Source organism: Natator depressus, chromosome 11 (genome assembly GCF_965152275.1).
Source record: "Natator depressus isolate rNatDep1 chromosome 11, rNatDep2.hap1, whole genome shotgun sequence".
NCBI classification, from domain to species: domain Eukaryota; kingdom Metazoa; phylum Chordata; order Testudines; family Cheloniidae; genus Natator; species Natator depressus.
The window spans coordinates 42,702,228-42,721,717 of NC_134244.1; the positions used below are offsets into that span (position 1 = coordinate 42,702,228).

Consider the following 19,490-nt stretch of genomic DNA (forward strand, 5'->3'; position numbering starts at 1 on the left):
ACTGAGCTGCAAGATTAATTCACATCTTTTATATAAAATGTATGAGTTAATATAGCAATCCTTTATTTAAAATAGGAACTAAAATGCATACATTAGGCCACAACAGTCTGTACTCTGAGTAGATCATAATCTGAGCTAACAGTAAAGTGAACAAATCTAGCCCTTTTTTTGTGGACATTCCATCAAAAAGCAGACAAAAACGCCTTCAATTCATTCATTTGGAATTAAAATGCATTTTTTGTTAATTTTACTCTACAAGATTAAATGTGAACACAGTTCACTATAAACTCTGTACTCTATGAGACGTATTGCCCAAGACTAGCCCACCCTCCCTTCCAGTTCATGCAAAACTTTGCTGCTGTATTGTCCATGAGAACATGAAGATTCTGGCCCTTGATGTGAAAGAAAAGAGTTTAACAGGCCATAGCCCGCAACTCCTGCACGTTTGTGTGAAGACCCAAATCTTGTTGGGCTCACAGACCTTGACTTCATAAGTTTTCTAGGTGAGCTCCCCAACCTAGAAAAGAAGCATCTGTAACAAGAGTCACTGTGGGTAAGGGAGGGGCAAAGGAATTGTCTGGGTCCATCCACCAGTCCAAGGAGGCTAGCATTCCTGCAAGGACTCAAAGCAGAATGTCCAATGGTTGATGATTCAGGGAGTAGAGTGACCTTAACCAGTCCTGCAATTTCCTGAGATGAAGTCTGGCATGCCAAACCACATATGGCCCAGCAGTCTGTGGCAATTTCTCACTCTTGTAAGCGGATGGGCTTTGAGGTCTATGGAAAACTTATCATTATCGCAAAGCTGGCGTGAAGTAAGAGCACCCTGACTACCGTAGAATCCATAGAATCCAGAATCACCCCTATAATTCTATTCTCTGAACAGAATATTTACCTGTCCTTGTTTATCCACATATCCTGAACACGTAAGAGATACCATATTTTGGAGAGACAGACTTCTACTTGGAGCATGGATCGACCTCACACAAGGCAGTCATCCAGGTAAGGAAACACTTGTACACCTGCTTTCCTTAGGAATGCAGCCACCGCTACCACACATTTTATAAATACTCTCAGGGTCACAGACAGGCCAAAGGGCAAGACCAAAAACTGATAATCTTAGCAACCAGAAATCCAGATATCTTAGCAACCTACTGTGGCGTTGGTAGTTAGCCACATAGAAACATGTGTCCTTCAAGTCGAGGCTAGCATACTAGTTGCCATGATCAGGGGCGGAGATGATGATTATGGATGCCAGGGTGACCGTGCAAAACCTTATTTTCTTTATATATTTGTTCAGATTTTCCAGGTCTAAAATGGGCCTGAGATCTCCTTTAGCCTTTGGGATCAGGAAGTAACATGAATAGAAACCTTCTCGGAGAAAGAGGGGGAGCCTCTTCTATAGCTCTCAAATGAAGAAGAGACTGGACCTCCTGGAGAACAACCTTGGGAGAGTGAACCCTGAAAATAGGAAGGAAGGAAGGAGAACCTGGAAATAAACTACAGAGTACCTGTATGGAAGGAAGATGGGAAGGAGAACCTGGAAATAAACTACAGAGTATTTCTGTTCCACAATACATAGGATCCATTGATCTGTGGGACTCAGCAAATAGGAAATGGGACAACCCCTTGGAAAAAACAGGGAAGGGAGATACTGCAACGATATGATCTGGTACTCTGTCCTCAACAAGGCAGTCAAAAAAACCCAGACTGCATCAAAGAGCCTGCCACAGAAAAAAACTGAGGCAGTGTAGGTCTCCTCCTGCAGTTTCTTCCCCCTTTTTTGGGGTGGTCAGGCTGCCTAAGGGGGAAGAGTGGGTATCTCTGAAGAGACTTAGGGCAGAATTGTTTTCGTTTAGGGAACAGCATGTAAATTCCCAACAATTTCAAAGTGGCCCTTGATTCTTTGAGACTTTGCAGCATCTCATCCAACAGCCTGCTGCATCCCTGATCCCCCTCCCGCCCTCTAAACCCCTCAGTCCCAGCCCGGAGCACCCTCCTGCACCCTCAAACCTATCATCCCTGGCCCCATCCAAGAGCCTGCACCCCCAGCCGGAGCCCTCACCCCCCCCGTACCCCAACCATCTGCCCCAGCCCTGATCCCCCTCCGGCCCTCCAAACCCCTCGGTCCCAGCCTGGAGTACCCTTCTGCACCCCAAATCCCTCATCACCAGCCCCACCAGAGAACCCGCACCCCCAGCCGGAACCCTCACTCCCCCTCACACTCTCAATTTTGTGAACGCTCACGGCCTGCCATACAATTTCCATACCCCGATGTGGCCCTCAGACCAAAAAGTTTGCCCACCCATCCTAGATCACCTGCTAGACTTCTTGAGGTATACCCAAATGTTTGAAGCCGCGAACATCTGCACAAAGTTACTGAGGATGCCATAACTCTGGCTGCCGAACCTGAAGCAGCCTGCATAGAGGTCCTAGCCACCAGTTTGCTCTCTTATAAGGAGGTCTTGCCTGGCATCCTCTGGCAATTTGTCTGAGAACTTCACTACATTACCCCGGAGGAATAAGTCATACCTTCCCAGTAAGGCTTGCTGGTTAGAAAAACAAAATTGTAGGCTAGCTGGGAAATAAATCTTTCTATCAAAAAGGTCTAGTCTCTTTGCACCCTTTTCCTTTGGGGTAGAAGAAGGCTATCCCTGATGCACTCTTTCATATACTTTTGAGACAATCAAGGAACCTGGGAGGGATAGGTATAAAAATGCTCTCAGGCTTGAGAAGGCACACAGTACCTTACAGGAGCGCCGGAAAAGGTAGGGCCAGGGAGCCATGACCCCATCTCTTTTAAAAGTGGGAGGACTATGCCCTCCCACTCTTTACCAGCCACAAGGGCAAGCAACAGGGGAAGGAGGCAGAGAGGAGAGAGCGTGGGGGGAGGCCTTGGGGCGGCACAAGGAAGGGGTCTCGGGGAAGCAGGCAGCAGTGGCCCTTCCACTTTTAGGGAGCTTCCACTGCTCATGGTCCTTCTTTCAGATATCTTGGCTGTCAGAGGCAGAGAGAGGATGATATTTTCCACAAGGCTCTTATAGGCTCCAGGATGGCCTCATTGATGGGGGAGCCACTCTAGAAGGCCCTGTTGAACCCAGAACATCCATGAGGCTATACGAATTCTCCTGGACCACCTCAACAGGGATATCAAGAGAATTAAGTCCTCTTTAAAGGGCTTAGTAAGCCCTGCAGTCATCTTGGACAGGTGAGGTGTCTCTAAGAGCCACAGTCTCATCTGGCAATGACAAGGATGAAAGTAAAGGAGGCAGAGACTGATCCTCCTGCAGCATAGTGGGTGGATGTTCCAAAGGTTGCAGGTCTTGAGGGTTTTGCTCGGTACTAACGTCCTCCTCCTGGACCTTGTAGGGGTGCCTAGAAGCAGGGAGCATGCTCACAGGTTTCAGTAGGCCATGGGTGTGGCCTAGGACCACAACCACAAGTACTCCAAAGATATCTTTCTCTGGAGTGTCTCTGTACTTCTGGTGGGCACCAGGAACAAAACACACTTGATGAAGGACAAAGAGTGCCGTCATCTGTCTTGGGAGCAAGGGACACAAGAGCCTCCTCAGACTTCACGAAAGACAGCGAGTCAGCTGACAATTGTGGTGTCCCACATATTATCATCAATATTAAAAAATTAAACATGATTTTACCCTTCTAATATTCACTATGAAGTAAAAGGTTACTCTTTAGAGGAGTAAACATTCCAGAAGTAAAGTATGGCCAAAAATACTATTTTTTCCCACACTTAACAAAAAATATTAAAGTATAATTAGTTAAATATAAACAGAGTATAATTTGAACCATGATTTGCTAACTCTTGTTAAGGAGCTATTTGAATGTAGAGGTGAAAAACAAGTTAGACGCTATTTACATGCTGTGAGGACATAAAAGGGTACATATTTAGAGAATCGGGGTGATAGCTCAGTGAACAGAAACCCCTCCTTGAATTTCTTGGGTTCACAAGGGAGACAGCAGTTTACTAGTTAGAGCAGACTGATTAGTCAGAGTTAGTTCTTATTCCCAGAGTTCCATGTGACCTTTGTCATCACAACTTGTGTTTCATTTTCCTGTCCTTAGAGCTAAGGGGTTGAGACTTAATGACTGTATAACACTCATACCCTTGGAGGAAAGAAGTCATAGAAGCATAAAATATCAACCAACAATACTTTCCTAGTTACACTAGGCTCTTCCAATTCAACTTTTAAATTATATTTATTCACACTAGGCCAATTTTCTTGACTAACTACATGCATAATCTTTAGAAATCTCTCCCTTCTACCATTGTTAAGTCTCAATTTCTATACTGGCTGCAGAACATTTGTCTTGTCACAGACTTCAAACCTTAAAGAAATGTTGCTTGTTTGCTGAAATGCCCAGATTTCAGTTGTTTTCCACATACCCACCATTCCCACCCTCATTCTTGTGTCTCAGTAGCATCCATTCCCTTATCCAACGTCTCCTTCAACAAAAGCCAGACTCTTCACTACAGACCCAGATTCTAAACTTCTTGCACTGAATAGACTACTCCTATTTTAAATTTGTTGTTGTACCTTCATCATAATAAAGTGAGTAAAACTGTACACTAATCAAAATTCAGCCTCACTAGTCCTTTTACCGTACTAGAATTTAAGACTACTTTTGCTTCCAGGAAGTCAAGCAGCTTTACTGACATTTAGAAAGTTTTAGAGTGAAAATAAGTGTTCAGAAACTCTCCTGTTATTTGTTTGTATCTACTAGCACTTGTTTGGACAGTCCACATGTAATGTAATCTTCCTGAGGGGAGATTTAAAAAGAATGTAACGGGCAGTTGCATCTATTTAAGCCATTCTGAAGAAAAAAGTGAACTCCCCTTTCTTCCACCACCACTCTAATTGAATGGGTCCCCTACTAGTGTCAGTTTACAGATACAGATCTCTAAATATGCAGAGGAGGAGAATTAGATGCGATTTCACTAGGAAATTGGGACAGTTATCTCTAAGTTGTTTCTATTCTATTTCAATTTAACCCCCACATCAGTAAAAAGGAAAACAGAGTGGAAGGTTAGTAAGGTCACCTTTCCCTGTAATGGACAGGTACTGCTATCTGCTTTATGCTGTTTCCCTCCAAACAATTGACTGTCTTACAGATATCACTGGAGGAGGCGTGAGTCCAAAACACACTCTTTTGGAGATCTTGCCTTAATACAGCATACTAGTGACATGTCCTGAAACATTTAGGCTTCTTTGATAATTGATTTCTAAGTAGGAAAGAATAAAAATATGGATTATTTGGCCCTCCTTCTGTCCATCATAAAGTGATATAATGCAGAAAGTTTTAGGATAATCTGTTTCAAACAAATATTCACAGCTTTTGCAGTTTCATTTCCATATTTGGTTGAATTAAGCTACTAAAAGGTAAGGAAGCATTTTTGTAAGGACACTATTGTAGTTATGGCTGATGCACATATGGAGAAAAGATTCGGGGCTTCTAGTTCTGCCACCCGCTTGGCTGCTGTCATATCAAATCAGACCACATTAGAAGAATTCAAATAGTAGAGAGCAACTGAAAAAAAGAGGGTCACCTCACAGGTTTAAGATTAGAGAAGTACTGCTGAGACAGCATCTCCATACCTTGGACATAAAGTCCACAGGAGCAAAGAGATTCTAAGTAACTTGGAGAGAAAAATATATGAGGACCAAATTATGAAGGGAGTCTAGTGTCTTGGGTGACAATCTCTTTCCAAAGCCAAATGATTAGCACTTGTGTATGCTTGATAGCACAATGTAGAAGAATGAAGTGTAATCTTTGCATAAGTGAACAACGATCTTCCTTATCATATTGAAAATCAGAATGGAATGGTTCCCAACATTGCACCATTGTAATGAAAGAAAGAATTCTTAAAGCCCAGGAACTCTTTCAACTCAAAATCCAGGCTACTAAGATTAAGTGTTGATCCAGGTGAAGCAAAGTACTTGCGAGTGCCAGTTTCAGACTTATTTGGAAGTGTTGTTTGAAGAGCTACATAAAAAAGTGGATGAGCTCAGAGAGGGAGAGGCTGATAGGATAGACAAAAAATATGAAGTATGGAAGAGAGATTTTGGAGAAGAGGGAATGAAAGGAAGGAGACAGAAAACATTGCAGGGAGAAAGGAGGAAAAGAAGAAACTGTCAAGGCAATGCAGGAAAAGATACACTATAATCTATTACAGAAAAGAAAAAATAGAACAAAGCCAGAAAGGGAGATAAGGTAACGAAAGTTACATTTTATTTTTAACCTCAAGCAAACAAAGTTAATTGACGATATTACAATTAAATACAATTGTGTACTGTATTTTTTAATTATTGGGGTGTGGTTTTAGTGACACAGCAGCACAGATATTTTTCACCTTGACTAGTCAGTTTAGTCCTCATGCCAGTGGGCTTCAGGTAAATTTTTCAATCCCTGATTAAATAGGATCAGACTGTAGATCCAACAGTCCCAAGATCATTGGCTTGATGGGATGTCCAAATAAACTAAAGTGAGATTGATTTTCAAATGCAAGAATCAATTTTGGTTATTTTTGGTGAGGGACAAGACCTCAAATTATGTATTATAAACACATTACAAAAAGATAGGGTGGGAAAGAAAGGAAACTATGTTCTATAGTCAATCTCAGTTAGTAAAGCTGTAGAGAGAATGTTTAACAGGATATAATGGATAGATCTATTTGAAAAAAATTTACTCACTATTTTTTTCTTTTGGGATTTTAGCTCTTCTAATGCTTCACCTAAAAAAAAAAACACCCCAAGATTTAGGTTAGTTTTTATATTAAAAATGTAACTGAAATATATTTCAGCATAGATTAACTGAATATTTCTCTCACTTGCGAGAGCCAAACAATATTTTCCATTCACTGGCCCCAAGTAATCCCAGTACATTAGCAAATCCTTCTTGTCCTTAGTTTATTTTCATGTAAGTGTTTTAAATAAGCCACCTAAAGCTATTGGCAGTTTCAAGTTTTAATTATAAAGCCTTTTAAAGCACCACTTAATTAAATGTACTAGTACAGCACAAGTCCTGTTTTGACCTATATTAAAATTGGTGCAACAATAGCAATATTTGTTTAAATATGCTGATTCAGTTGACTTTACAGAAAACATTTTTGATTCCCAGATTCACATGTTTAAGACAGTTTCTACAGTGCTGTTGTAGCTGTGTTGGTCCTAGGACATTAAAGAGATGAGGTTGGTGAGGTAATATCTTTTATTGGACCAACTTCTGTTAGTAAGAGGGACAAACTTTTGAGAGTGCCCAGAGCTCTTCTTCAGATCTGTGAAACGTACTCAGAGTGTCACAGCTAAATATGAGGTGGAAAAGACTGTTTAGAATAAGGAGTTAACACATATTTCAAGGGACCATTCAAGGTGAAGTGGCCCATTAACAACTCTCCAGTCCTGGGGGTTAGAGGTTAGTGGATTACAGATTGTTGTAATAAGCCATAAATCCAGCATCTCTATTCAGTCCATGATTTTTAGTGTTTAGCAAAATTTGTCTCTCTCACCATTTGGTCCAATAAAAGATATTACCTCACCCAACCTGTGTCTCTAATATATTTTATGCAAGTCTCATGCAGGCTAGTTGCAAATACTAGATCATTTCCAAACTTAACAATGGGATCTATATATTTCATCCTGACAGCATTTCCAAAATATAACAAAACTACCAGAAGATCATCTCATTACTACAGAATAGAAGGGACAGCGTTACAGCCAGTAGGCATAACATCTAACCTTTATCTCTAAAAGAAAAAAAATTAAGTCAAATGCATGTGGGATTTTTCCTGAAAGTCAATACTAGTAGTTCAGTACTTATGGAAAACTCCCTGTAATAAGCCAGTGTCTGCAATGTAAGGGAATGAATTCCCTTGATACTACCAATTCTCTGCTACTTCCTTTATAGGTCAACAAGACATTCTAACAAGCAGAAAAATAGAACGGTATTTACAGTTAATTTTTCCTCCCTTAGTGTTATTTAACTGCTGAATCCAGCTTCCTCGGTACAGCTCATTTTGTGGGCTCAAAATTTATTTTGTCCGCATCAGTTTTTCACAAAGATAGTACATAACTGAGAAAAGGCTATGGTGAAGAAGAAACTAAAATTATGGAATTACATAACCATTATTTAGGCCATCACAAATTCATAAAACAAGAAGTCTGGAATAATTTTGCATTATCTATGAATTGTTAGTCAAAATTTAAAAAAAGGGTTTACATTAGTGTTTGTGTTCTCAGACAACATTTCAATTCTTGCTGATTTAGTAGGCTTCTTTCATCACGGCAAGGATATTTTATTTGTTAATTTATAACATGCACCAAAAATGTATAAATTGGGCATACGTCCATAATTTAAAATAATTTATACAAAGAGACAGCTATCACCAATCCAGTTACCTTGTCCTCAGAAAAAAGCAATAGAGTATGGTGCAAGGCCTAGAGACCCACTGTTTTTGGGCCAGCTGGGAGAAGTAGTTTCCAGAGTCATAGAGCCCCCAAATGATTAAATATTAAGGCCGCTTGCTCACACACTGTGACGCTGACAGACTAGTGAACTGGTGTGTGACTAGGGTGACCAGATGTCCCGATTTTATAGGGACAGTCCCAATATTTAGGGCTTTTTTCTTATATGGGCACCTATTTCCCCTGTCCCGATTTTTCACACTTTCTATCTGGTCACCCTATGTGTGATCCATAACAACTCAACAGGAGGCATTGAAATGGTAAACAGGGCCATTCCTTGTAGATAGTTATTAAAGCCATGTTAAGTAGACTTGAATCTTTAACATTTCTGTCTGTATTGTTGGAGAATCAAGAATAGATACTATTTGTCTGTGTTTACCTATATCTTGTTAGAAGTTTAACAATGTGATCTAATTAGTTTGTAGATGCTAAAATCCTGTTTCTATCTTTTAATGATTCATTACTGTATTCTACTGAATCAAAGACCAAAGATGCAACGTATTGTAGGAACTAAATGTTATTTACTTCGTCTTCAGCTTACATTGTCTATGCTATAATGAACTGCCTTGATAGCTTGAATGGTTAATTGCCTTATGTCAATTAATACAAACTAGTTACCTATGTATGTATAGGAAGCATACGATTAGCTTCAAAGCAATAATATACCTTACTTAGTCTTCATCCAAGGAAGGCCCTTCTGTGACGATCGCTGTCAAGAGGCTATAAGCCTGCTAAAGAACTATAAAGGAAGCTTCGGGCCTGATCCTTTTTTATCTCACATCTGCTTAAACATTGACAGGGAAAGTCTAAGCCACAAGACTGAGGCCTCCAGGTTTACTCTGGGTTCACCCTGGAATTCTCACAAAAGGATTTCAACAAACTCGGCACCTGGATGTCTATTGGACTATAACCTTTTACATTGATTTCAGAAAGACTTTTACAAATCAGCAGTCTCACCATCTCTGCTATGAAACTAACCTAAGGACTTTACACACATTTGTATGTATACTGAACGATATATAACTCTCCTTTTTTCTTTTAGTAAAAAGTCTTAGATTTAGTTAATAAGGATTGGCTGTAAGAATGTATTGGGTGAGATATGAAATATTCATTGACCTGGTGGGCAATGTATCCGGTCTTCTGGAATTGGCAGGACTAAGTATGGTGAATATGGTTTTCAGTAATCTCTTGCTATATTAGACTTGGGAGCCAAAGACTGGATTGCTTAAAGGGGGACTGTATTTTGGATTCTTGGTAACCAGTGTGATATTACAGAAGCTATTTCGCTACTGGCTTAGTGAATCTAATCATAGAATAAGCCACCAGTTTTGGAGATTGTCTGCCCTATTCCTTGCCGTTTTCACTGAGAAAGCACTCTCAGTATGACCCCTCCAGGCACCATGGTCACATACACCATTACTGAATTTGATTGCCACAGAAAATCACTAGAGAGAGGCAGCCTCCCAGATAGCCCACACCATTTAAGACTTTACAGATCAATGACAACTCCTCAAGCTGCACCCAGAAGCAATAGGATGCCAGTTCAGTTGAAAAATTGGCAAATGTTCCAGTGGTTAATACTATGTAACAGACAAGCAGCAGCATTCTTCACCAAGTGCCACTTCCCAGTGGTCTTCAACTGCAGCCCCAATGAGCACTGTAGTATTTTTAAAACTTGGGCAATTCATTTTTATTGCATAGATCACTTTAACAGATTACAAGTGGAAAGGAAAGTGATCCACAAGTTAACCTCACGGAGCACCTCTCAGTGGTAATTCCTGGAAGTCATGATTAGGAAAGTGTCATATTTTAGCACTCAGCTAACTTTAGCGGATGAAAACAACAAGGACTCAGTACCATATAGCCAGTATTTTGGAACCAGTGGTGTGGGGGTTTTGGGGATTTATTTTTTATTAAATAAGCCTTAAGGGCTAGACTAGGTTCAGAGCAGAAAAACAACATCAAATTTCTACCCAAACAGATTAAGAGATACTAGTGACATGGAGTCCAGACACCCTATAAACAGAGATCTTTAAGTATTCCCAAATGCAGGACTCCTGAAGGAAGAGTTATCTGCATTCTCCTGGCTCACATTTTAATAGTGGGCATTGAAATCCCCCCTCCCACATCACCTGAAGATCGAACCACACAACCTATTACCATCACCTCTGGCTTAGTCAGTGTAATCTTCAGCCATCCTACTCTCCTCCATGTTCCGATTTTGGCTAAGCACCGAGAAAGCACCACGTGCGTCTGATGAAAGTGAGACCGAGCTTCGTCAAGAATTGATGGTGGCTCAATTCAACAGTCTCACTGTCCATCCTCCCCCAACAGCCACATTTAGAATATCAAGCAGCATGTAAACCATTCACCTTCCCCTGCAAAATATAAGATCTCCCCCACTACAGCTTGCTGTGAGAGTGAAAGAGACAAGATAAAAGCATGGCCTCCCAGCATAGACACTGTCTAGAACAAAAATAGAAACCCCCACCCCACTGTCACTAGGATTAAGTTTAACAGCTGTACTCAGAAGGAAAAGAGAATGGAGAAAGAGAAGTCTGAGCTAGTCTGTTAAACACAGGTTTAACAAAAGTATTAAAATTAATCTGTGGAGTTTAAAACATCTGTAAGCTTAAAATATCCAGGCAAACTACACAGATACTGTAGAAAGTGAAAAAAGTGCAACATATTAGCACCTGAGACACTGATACACCTTCATCTCTAAAGAAAATAATCCTAGAACACATTGAAAAATAACGCTATAGATATATTTATATCTAAAATATTTAAGCAATGTTGAATCAGAGGAAAGATGTTCAAAAAGTTATGTTGCTTAACGTGGTAAATTACAAGGTGTTTCAAATAACCTAAGAACAATTCTTGAATCTCCTTTGAGTCATAAAGCACAGGGCCAAATCTGAATTCTCTTTTCATGTTTGCCTTCAACACTCCTTATTGATGTAGGCAAATCTCACCTTTAATGAATAGGTCTCTTAATTAATTCTAAATACTGTGGATAGACCCACCACCACAAATGCCTGTTTTTAAATTTTGCCTTAGAATTTATCCTTTTATTGGAACTCTGGCCATCCCTTTTGAACATTCTGCATTATTCTCATGCCACCTATCTGTACTACTTTAAAAAAATTAAATAAATAAACAAATAGAAAAGACAGGAATTCCCATTGCTGTGGATAGGCAGCTCTCAAAACAACATATTAATATTACATCAAGAAAATGATGCTTGCCTGTCCCACTTTTCCATTTACAAGACACTGCTTCTTTTTAATAGCATACTATTACAGCCATGCTACAGACAACAATGAAAATTGCAGTAGTCTCTTCAAAAGAAGGACATTAGAACTTATTTCATATAAACAGTCTCTGCCCTTACACACAGCATGAGAAAGTTAAGACAGTCAAAATACTGCCAGAGTACCTGTAGTAACTCTTTTGAAGCCTATAGTCAATCGATCTTATATACTAGTCAGGGGGCCATATGAGTTTTGACATACAATCAGAGAGTTTAAGGCAAGAAGGGACCACTAGATCATCTATTCTTATCTCAAAAGTAAATGAAATCCACAGAAGATTGAACTACTGTATGCCACAGGCAGAGAATAGGAGGGATCAAGATGCATCAGTGCTGAAGGCCCCTGCATTGATCTATTACACCTCACAACACCCCTGTATGGCAGGGTGTTGCCATTTTATAGCTGGGAAGAAAAGAGATTAAGTGACTTTCCAAGGAAGTAAGTGGCAGAAACAGAATTTAAAAAAGTCCCAGCTCTGTGCCTCTACCAAGAGGTCATCATTCCTCTCCGGGAAGCTAATATTATATTGAGTCTCACTCCTACTAAATAGTTCCACAGGATTTGAAAAAGACTGAAAAGATACTTACTATTTCTTTCTGTTCTTTTGGAAAAGAAGAAAATGAGCACTGTTCTTATAAACCAGATTCTGGGGAAGGGAAAAAAGTTGTTTTATTAGTCTTAATGTAAACTAACTGAAAATAGTTAAATTTGTAATGGGAAGCTAACTTCACCCTCAATTATGGAGTGACTAGCACTCCTCCAAAATGGTTTACAAGTAGCCTATTCTGAAGGTTTAATAGAAACTCAAGTTTCAGAGAACAGCTAGTGTCAAACACTTTCACAAAAGGTAGCATTGTTCCCCTCCAACATCTCTTACAAATGCTGCAAAGGACACCAACAGAAAAAGTAACATTACTCCTAGGTCACATTCCCCTTGTAAAACCTAGTTTTTAAAGAAGATTATCTATAATCAAAAGGAGTATTAGTGGCACCTTAGAGACTACCCAATTTGAGCATAAGCTTTCGATGCATCCGATGAAGTGAGCTGTAGCTCACGAAAGCTTATGCTCAAATAAATTGGGTAGTCTCTAAGGTGCCACTAGTACTCCTTTTCTTTTTGAGAATACAGACTAACACGGCTGCTACTCTGAAACCTATCTATAATCACTTCCTTCAAGGAAACCATCCTTAGCAACTATGCAGAAAGTAGTGAAAATCTTCACAAATATATTACGAAGTGAGAAGTTATGAATGATGCTCCAGCATTTCCTCCCATCACAGCACTGATTTACATATCAGTAATGTTTCTATTAAAATATAATGAAACAAATTATTACTATGTAAAGAGCTAATGAAGAAGCAGCCACAATGACAATGTCATATTTAATGGGGAAGTTTTAATATATTACCCTCCAAAAGTAAAGCAGTAAAAACCTAAAATAGTAAGAATTTTAAAAATAAACTACTTACACATATTTAGTCACATATTAGAATATGTAAGGATTCAAGCAAGGATTGATTTTCATGTAGAAACATCATAAATTCAAGGACTATGTTGCTCAAGTAATCTGCTGCAAACAACTTCATTTGCAGGTTACTTCTTGAAATATTTATCAAACACATACTAACCTGAGGACTAGACTTACCAGCTATATTCAAAAAACTGAATATTTGGGAGGTTAGTGGGGAGGGGTCATACCAGAATGGTCCACAGAAAACAGCTATTGTGCACTTGCTACATTAAATCATTTTCCAAGCAGAAGAGTAAACTGACATAATTCTTGTCAGAGCCCTGTAAAATTGAATAGCAGCAGTGATTCTGACCCACATCTTGTCAGTTTTATCCTGCTGCTTCATAAGACTTTGAATATTAGCAGAAACAATGAAGCAGCTTATCTGCACTCTTAGGAGGGAAAAACTGCACTGATTTACATTCATTTTACATTAGTAAGGTTCTCCTTGCAGGCATAAGGATTAGAAACTTTTTTTTTTTTAAACTTTAAGTGCTACTTAAAGTGATGACTTTGGCGCCTTTTGCTTGTCAGGAAAATCTACCAACTCCTAGTAGCAAGTAGATTTTCAAGCCTCACTGAGAATTTTATGTAAAACCCTGTTTGTCATAGGCACTATATAAAAATCTAAAGGCAGACACAGAATTAAATGAAGCCAATAATAAATATTAGGGGTCTGCATGAGGTTAAAGCAAAGAGTTACCAAAATCATGTTTAGCATCAAAAAGAATAAGCAAAATTCCACAAAGTTTTAACACAACACATTGATGTCGCTGATTAATAAGCACATACTTAGCATTTATATCTTATATTGCATTATTAAAATGCTTACAACAATTAATAGTCACAAAATCCCTGAGAGGTAAGTTAGTTAACTACTATCCCAATTTTCCAGATGCAGATGTCAAAGCACTTAGGTGAAGTGATTGCTGAAGGTCACAGACAACAAATTATTAACAGAGACAGGATTAACAAAGGCATACTATACTGACATTCCGCTTTCAAATTCATGGTTTAATAACTATTTTAAAAACAGTTATAAAGTAGTATAAAGATTGCTGACATATTCCTTATATGTCACGTGAGTGGCACTTATTCTCTATAAAGTGATGAGAGAATGATGCATCATGTGTCTGTAGGGTCTTAAATTGTTTTGGAGAGTATGCTATAAACCCAGAAGCATTATTTCCTTTAACCATTATGTATTTTTTCCCCAAGTCAAGTTTCTTTCTCCCACCACCTAGTGCTATATGTTGAGCAATCAGATAGTGCTATTGGTATTGAAGTTTCCATTCTAAATTCTCTTTTTTAGGACTATTATGTCCACTCCAGCTCTCAAATTTAAAAGGTTAAATGAAGAATCTTGTCAATTTAATTATCAGAGAATTAAATTATTTAAAGTTTCAGCTGAAGAAATAAGACAAAATAATTCTGAATGGAAGTAATTGCAGTTTCAAGAAGTGAGGCTTTCTTATGTGCCACTATTTTTCTCAAGTCTTCAGTTATTTAAATGTAAGTATTTCAAAGTTAAAAATGCTACATATTCCTAGAACCTAGCTCACTGTACCAGCATCAGTAACATGCTCAGACCTTGTGGAAGCGAGGTAACACAGTACTGTTAGTGAGTGACTGCAGGTTGGGGGGCAGACATTTTCCAGTTTGCTTAAGGCAGAAAAATCTCTAGAGTTAGTACTGGATGGCACCAGGCATTCAACATAGGTTCACCTCTTGACTGAGAAAGACGACATGCTGGCAGCTGCTTGCCATTCATACCTGCCAGATAAAAACTGAAGAGGACTGGGCTCAGGAGAAAAATCAGACACATCCTTCCAAGTCATAAGAGCCTAAATTTAATTTTAAACATTCATATGCTTGGTGGTTGCCTGACTCAGGATTTCATGAAAGGCTATCGTTCAAAAATGAAATGTGTACTGAACTTAGAAAAACAGGAGAACAAAATATCCATTAGAAGATCAGACTAGTAGTAGAAGACAGGCCCTTGAACAATGGCAATACTCATTTCTACACTCATTTGCTATATTTGAGTATAAGAGGGAGGCTGGCATAAATAGCAGGCTAGGTAAAAAAAATACTACCGGGGAAGGGGGGAAACCTATTCATTCTGTTTGTCAAAGCCTACTTTGAGCCTTCATTTATAGATCAGTTCAGTCAGTGTATTGCTGTACATATATTGATCTACATGTTTTATTTCATGAAATATATATCCATTTTCAAGTGAACATCAATATTATATAGCAAGTTAGTACATATTATGAATAGCAAGATTACTACATGTGCAAATAGCATTTTAAAAAAGACTTCTTCATGTAGTTTTGCTGTCCACAGTCTGCACAAATCAGTCTTGCTGTAATATCTGTATTAAAGCACCAAAAGGCTAAACAGACTTCATGCCTCTCCGATCCCAAACAAAGATGATCCAAGGTGAAAATCCTGTCAAGCCTAAATTTCAGCAAGGGTAAAATCAGGGCCGGTGCAAGGATATTTTGCACCCTAGGCAAAACTTCCACCTTGCGCCCCCCCCCCGGGAGCCCCCCCCCCCCAAGGCAGCTCCCCGCCGCCCCCCCGCCTCAGCCCGGGGAGCCGCATGCGGCAACTCTGTGCCCCAGCTCACCTCTGCTCCGAGCATGCCGCTGCTTCTCCCACCTCCCAGGCTTGTGGCGCCAATCAGCTGTTTGGCGCACAAGTCTGGGAAGGAGAGAAGCAGAGAGGGGCGGTGCTCAGGGGAGAAGGTGGAGCAGAGGTGAGCTGCGGCAGGGAGCGGTTCTCCTGTGCACCGCCGCCCCCTCCCCCGTTACTTGCTGCAGGCGGCCCTCCCCGCGCCCCCCTGCCCCAGCTCACCTCCACTCCACCGCCTCCCCGGAGCGAGCTTTTGGCCGCCCCCAACCACTTGGCACCCTAGGCGACCGTCTAGTTCGCCTAGTGGTTGCACCGACCCTGGGTAAAATTTGAAACTAAACACAAAACTTTGAAAACAAGACACTTTACAAGCAAAGTAATCAGTTCAAGCAAACAGAACTAAAACCAACTTAGTAGCATTTTGCCTACTGTATATTCAAAGAGTTAACAGCATCAGGGCTCCTTAACATTCTATGATAGGAAAAAACTCTATCAAGAATACTCCAGTAGAACAGCTCCTCATGTGAAACTCATCCACACCAACTTTAAAGGGACACCAACTTTATTAAAAAAAAATCAATTCAACTTGAACATTTACACAGTTTTGTTAGTTGCACCTAAAATGTACTTAAACTGAAAACTTGGAACATTTTTCTTTCCCAGTTTTAGTTTTTGCATTCGCCAGCACTTTGACTACCTACAAAGTATTTTGTTTGTGCAACTCTTTCAGACAATGGGGGGAGAAATTTTTTTTTATAAACCTAAACGATAATAAAGCCATAAAAACAGTCCAGGAATTTTAGGAGTAGCTGTTGCACCCTAATAATTTAAATATTTTTAAAGGACTAGATTTTGAGTTGATGATATCCCTTTAAAAACTTAGAACAGGACAAACTTATCTTCAATCCAAATGAAACGGATTTTAAGGCTGTTCAGATTTACATAACCCGAGTATCATTCTAATAAACTAAGCATCTTCAGATGTTGACACTTTTTGAACTGAAACATCTAAGTTCCACTCCAAACCCAGACCCAGCAGACATTTCCCTCACCAAAAAAACCCAAAAACAAAATAAAAAACAAAAAACCCCACACCACACTCTTCTGCCTAACTACTCAGATCTATTTTAAAGGGAAAAATCCAGCAAGTTGTGATAACTTAAGGGTTGACAAAAACAAACCCAGGGCCCTGCTGAGATTCACTTTCCACTGCCTTTCAACAAAAAGAGACAGCAGTTAGGAAAAAGACATTTTACTTACATCAACGGAAATGCAAAAAATGGAAGCATCATAATCAGCCTTGCTGTCCATTCATCAGGAAGATACCACAAATATACAATTAAACAAGTAATAAGATAAAGAATTGATGAGTAGAGAAGTAGTCTTCCAACCCATAGCTTCTGTAGCCTCTGATTTTTTTCTCTAAATTCTTCTAATGCCTGGATGTCCTGTAAATAAAGGATTTTTAAGTGACTAGTGGTTGAAGGTAACGAATGCTTTATTAGGTTTGTTGAAGTTGAGCATTTCAGTATGACATCTGAAAACATTACAAAAGCAATCAGGCTTTCTGTACTTGACGCTGTTTGTCCAACAGATCTAACAGTGTTCATAGCATGAACTACACCTTAATACATTGGCCGTGGCATGGACCACCTGCCCTTCATTCATGAGCAGATAACATTCCTTGGGCAACTACAGCAACTCAAGAGTGATATTAAGAATATGTGTATTTTTAGCTGCCTTAATGAAATTTAGTAACTTGGAAACAAGGGGGAGAACCAGCATCATGGGACCAGCCAGCTTTTTGTGATCACAGCAAAGTGTTCCGCAGTTTGAGTACTGTTGCTTTAACAGGCATCTGTGAAACTTCAAAATATGTTTTTATATTTTAATAGTACCATCTCCTGCTGTGACAAAGCTGAGCTATTGCAGCCACTTCAACTACATTTTTGTTTTAGTACTCCCTCCCATTAAGAATACAGTCCTGAATATCTTAACACTGTTTTGTTTTGGTTTTTTTGGCAGGTGGATGAATGATCTAACAGTGCTTTGTACTTTCAGTGACAACAGGATTACCCACACCTTCATTAATTTGACCAATGAAAATACTGATGGGATATTTCAAGACAGGTCATTGCTCCATAAACAGACAACTTTCACAAACGTTGACCAAAATCATACTAGATCACTGAACCGTCTCTTTAATTATTCTGTCCATGATCTTATTTTATCACCATAATAAAAATTGTAACACAACCTGTATTAAAGCTTTTCGAATGAGCCAAATGAATAGGACTTTGTTCTAGTGACATTTTCTGGAGAATATAAAAATGAGGGCCTAAAAATTAGCCTTAATTAGATTCTCCAACCAGGCCAATTTAACATTCATTTACTTTACAAGTTGTTGAAATATAGACTTAAACTATAAGTTATGTAGCTATTTCTTGAGGAAGTGGTAATATTCAAAATCATTTAATGTTGGGGTTCTGCTCTCTACTTTCCTTCTCCTGAAGCTCCAAGTCTCTAGTACATCAATGCTCAAGTCTGGAATCAGCACCATTATAATTTTAATTCCATTACAATTAGGCTTGGAAGGATTTGATTTTTTTTTAAATCCGTAAACGTCAATTTCACCGTATGCACACAAACCAAAAAAAATATTTCCATTGACAATCAAAATAGACAGGCAAAGTAAAAAAACGCTGCTTAAGAATTTAGATTTTGATTTAATGATATTTACTTTGTATATATTGACATGTGATGTTGGCAATGTGTGTTTTAATGGTTATAAAGCTTTAACTTTCTGAATCTGTCCACTGAGATTAAATAATTATTGCCTGATCCCCCGCCGATAACTTCCTGCAACTATAAAGATTTAAATAACATGACAAAATTCTAAAAAAAAAAGTTAAAATTGAATTCTGCCAACCCTAATTAAAACGTACATAACCTCCTCTCCTCCCCACTCCCCCCATTTGTTACAAGCTTGGTGATTTTAAAAAACTGCCCAGATGTTAGATGTCTATTTCTAAAGTAAATAGAACAGGAATAGTGCAGAGGCAAAATACATACCTTATCAATTTTCTCCAACACTTCTACTGTCGAAGCCTTTGCCTGCTTTCAGGGGAGGGAAAAGAGGTGTCATCGAACTCTACAGCGATACCCAAGATATTCTGTTTACAACATACTGCCAGCAGTATTCATATGTGACAACAGATTAAGGTGTTTTCATTCAAAACCAATAAATGAAATGTACTTTTACTTTGTACTCATTTTAATTGACTAGTTATCCACTTTCCGTGCACACTTCCTGCTGACATTAGCTGCTCATAAAGGCTCCTCTCCTAAGCCACACACTAACAAGGATGTGCACCCTGCCAGCAGACCTAGTACACAAAGACCTGGTCTACACTACAGAGGTAGGTCCACGTAAGGCAGCTTATGTTGACCTAATTATGTCAGTGTACACACTACAGCCTCGTCCCGCTGATGTAAATGCCCTACTACACCGAAATAATAACTACCTCCACAGGAGGTGTAGAGCTTAT

At 39.2% G+C, this 19,490-nt stretch overlaps 1 protein-coding gene across 2 annotated transcripts in view; it reads right to left on the reverse strand.

Moving 5' to 3' along the window:
* Nucleotides 1-19,490, reverse strand: part of LNPK (lunapark, ER junction formation factor) — an 83,062-nt gene that overhangs the window by 53,941 nt on the left and 9,631 nt on the right. The window contains exons 3-6 of one of the 2 annotated variants that reach the window (XM_074967628.1): nt 19,015-19,056; nt 17,203-17,390; nt 12,382-12,440; nt 6,711-6,751 (exon numbers count right to left, since the gene is read on the reverse strand). In XM_074967628.1, coding sequence (XP_074823729.1) covers nt 6,711-6,751; nt 12,382-12,440; nt 17,203-17,390; nt 19,015-19,056 — 330 coding nt within the window. Of the gene's footprint in view, nt 1-6,710; nt 6,752-12,381; nt 12,441-17,202; nt 17,391-19,014; nt 19,060-19,490 lie in introns of both variants that reach the window. The other variant, XM_074967627.1, reaches the window with a different exon arrangement.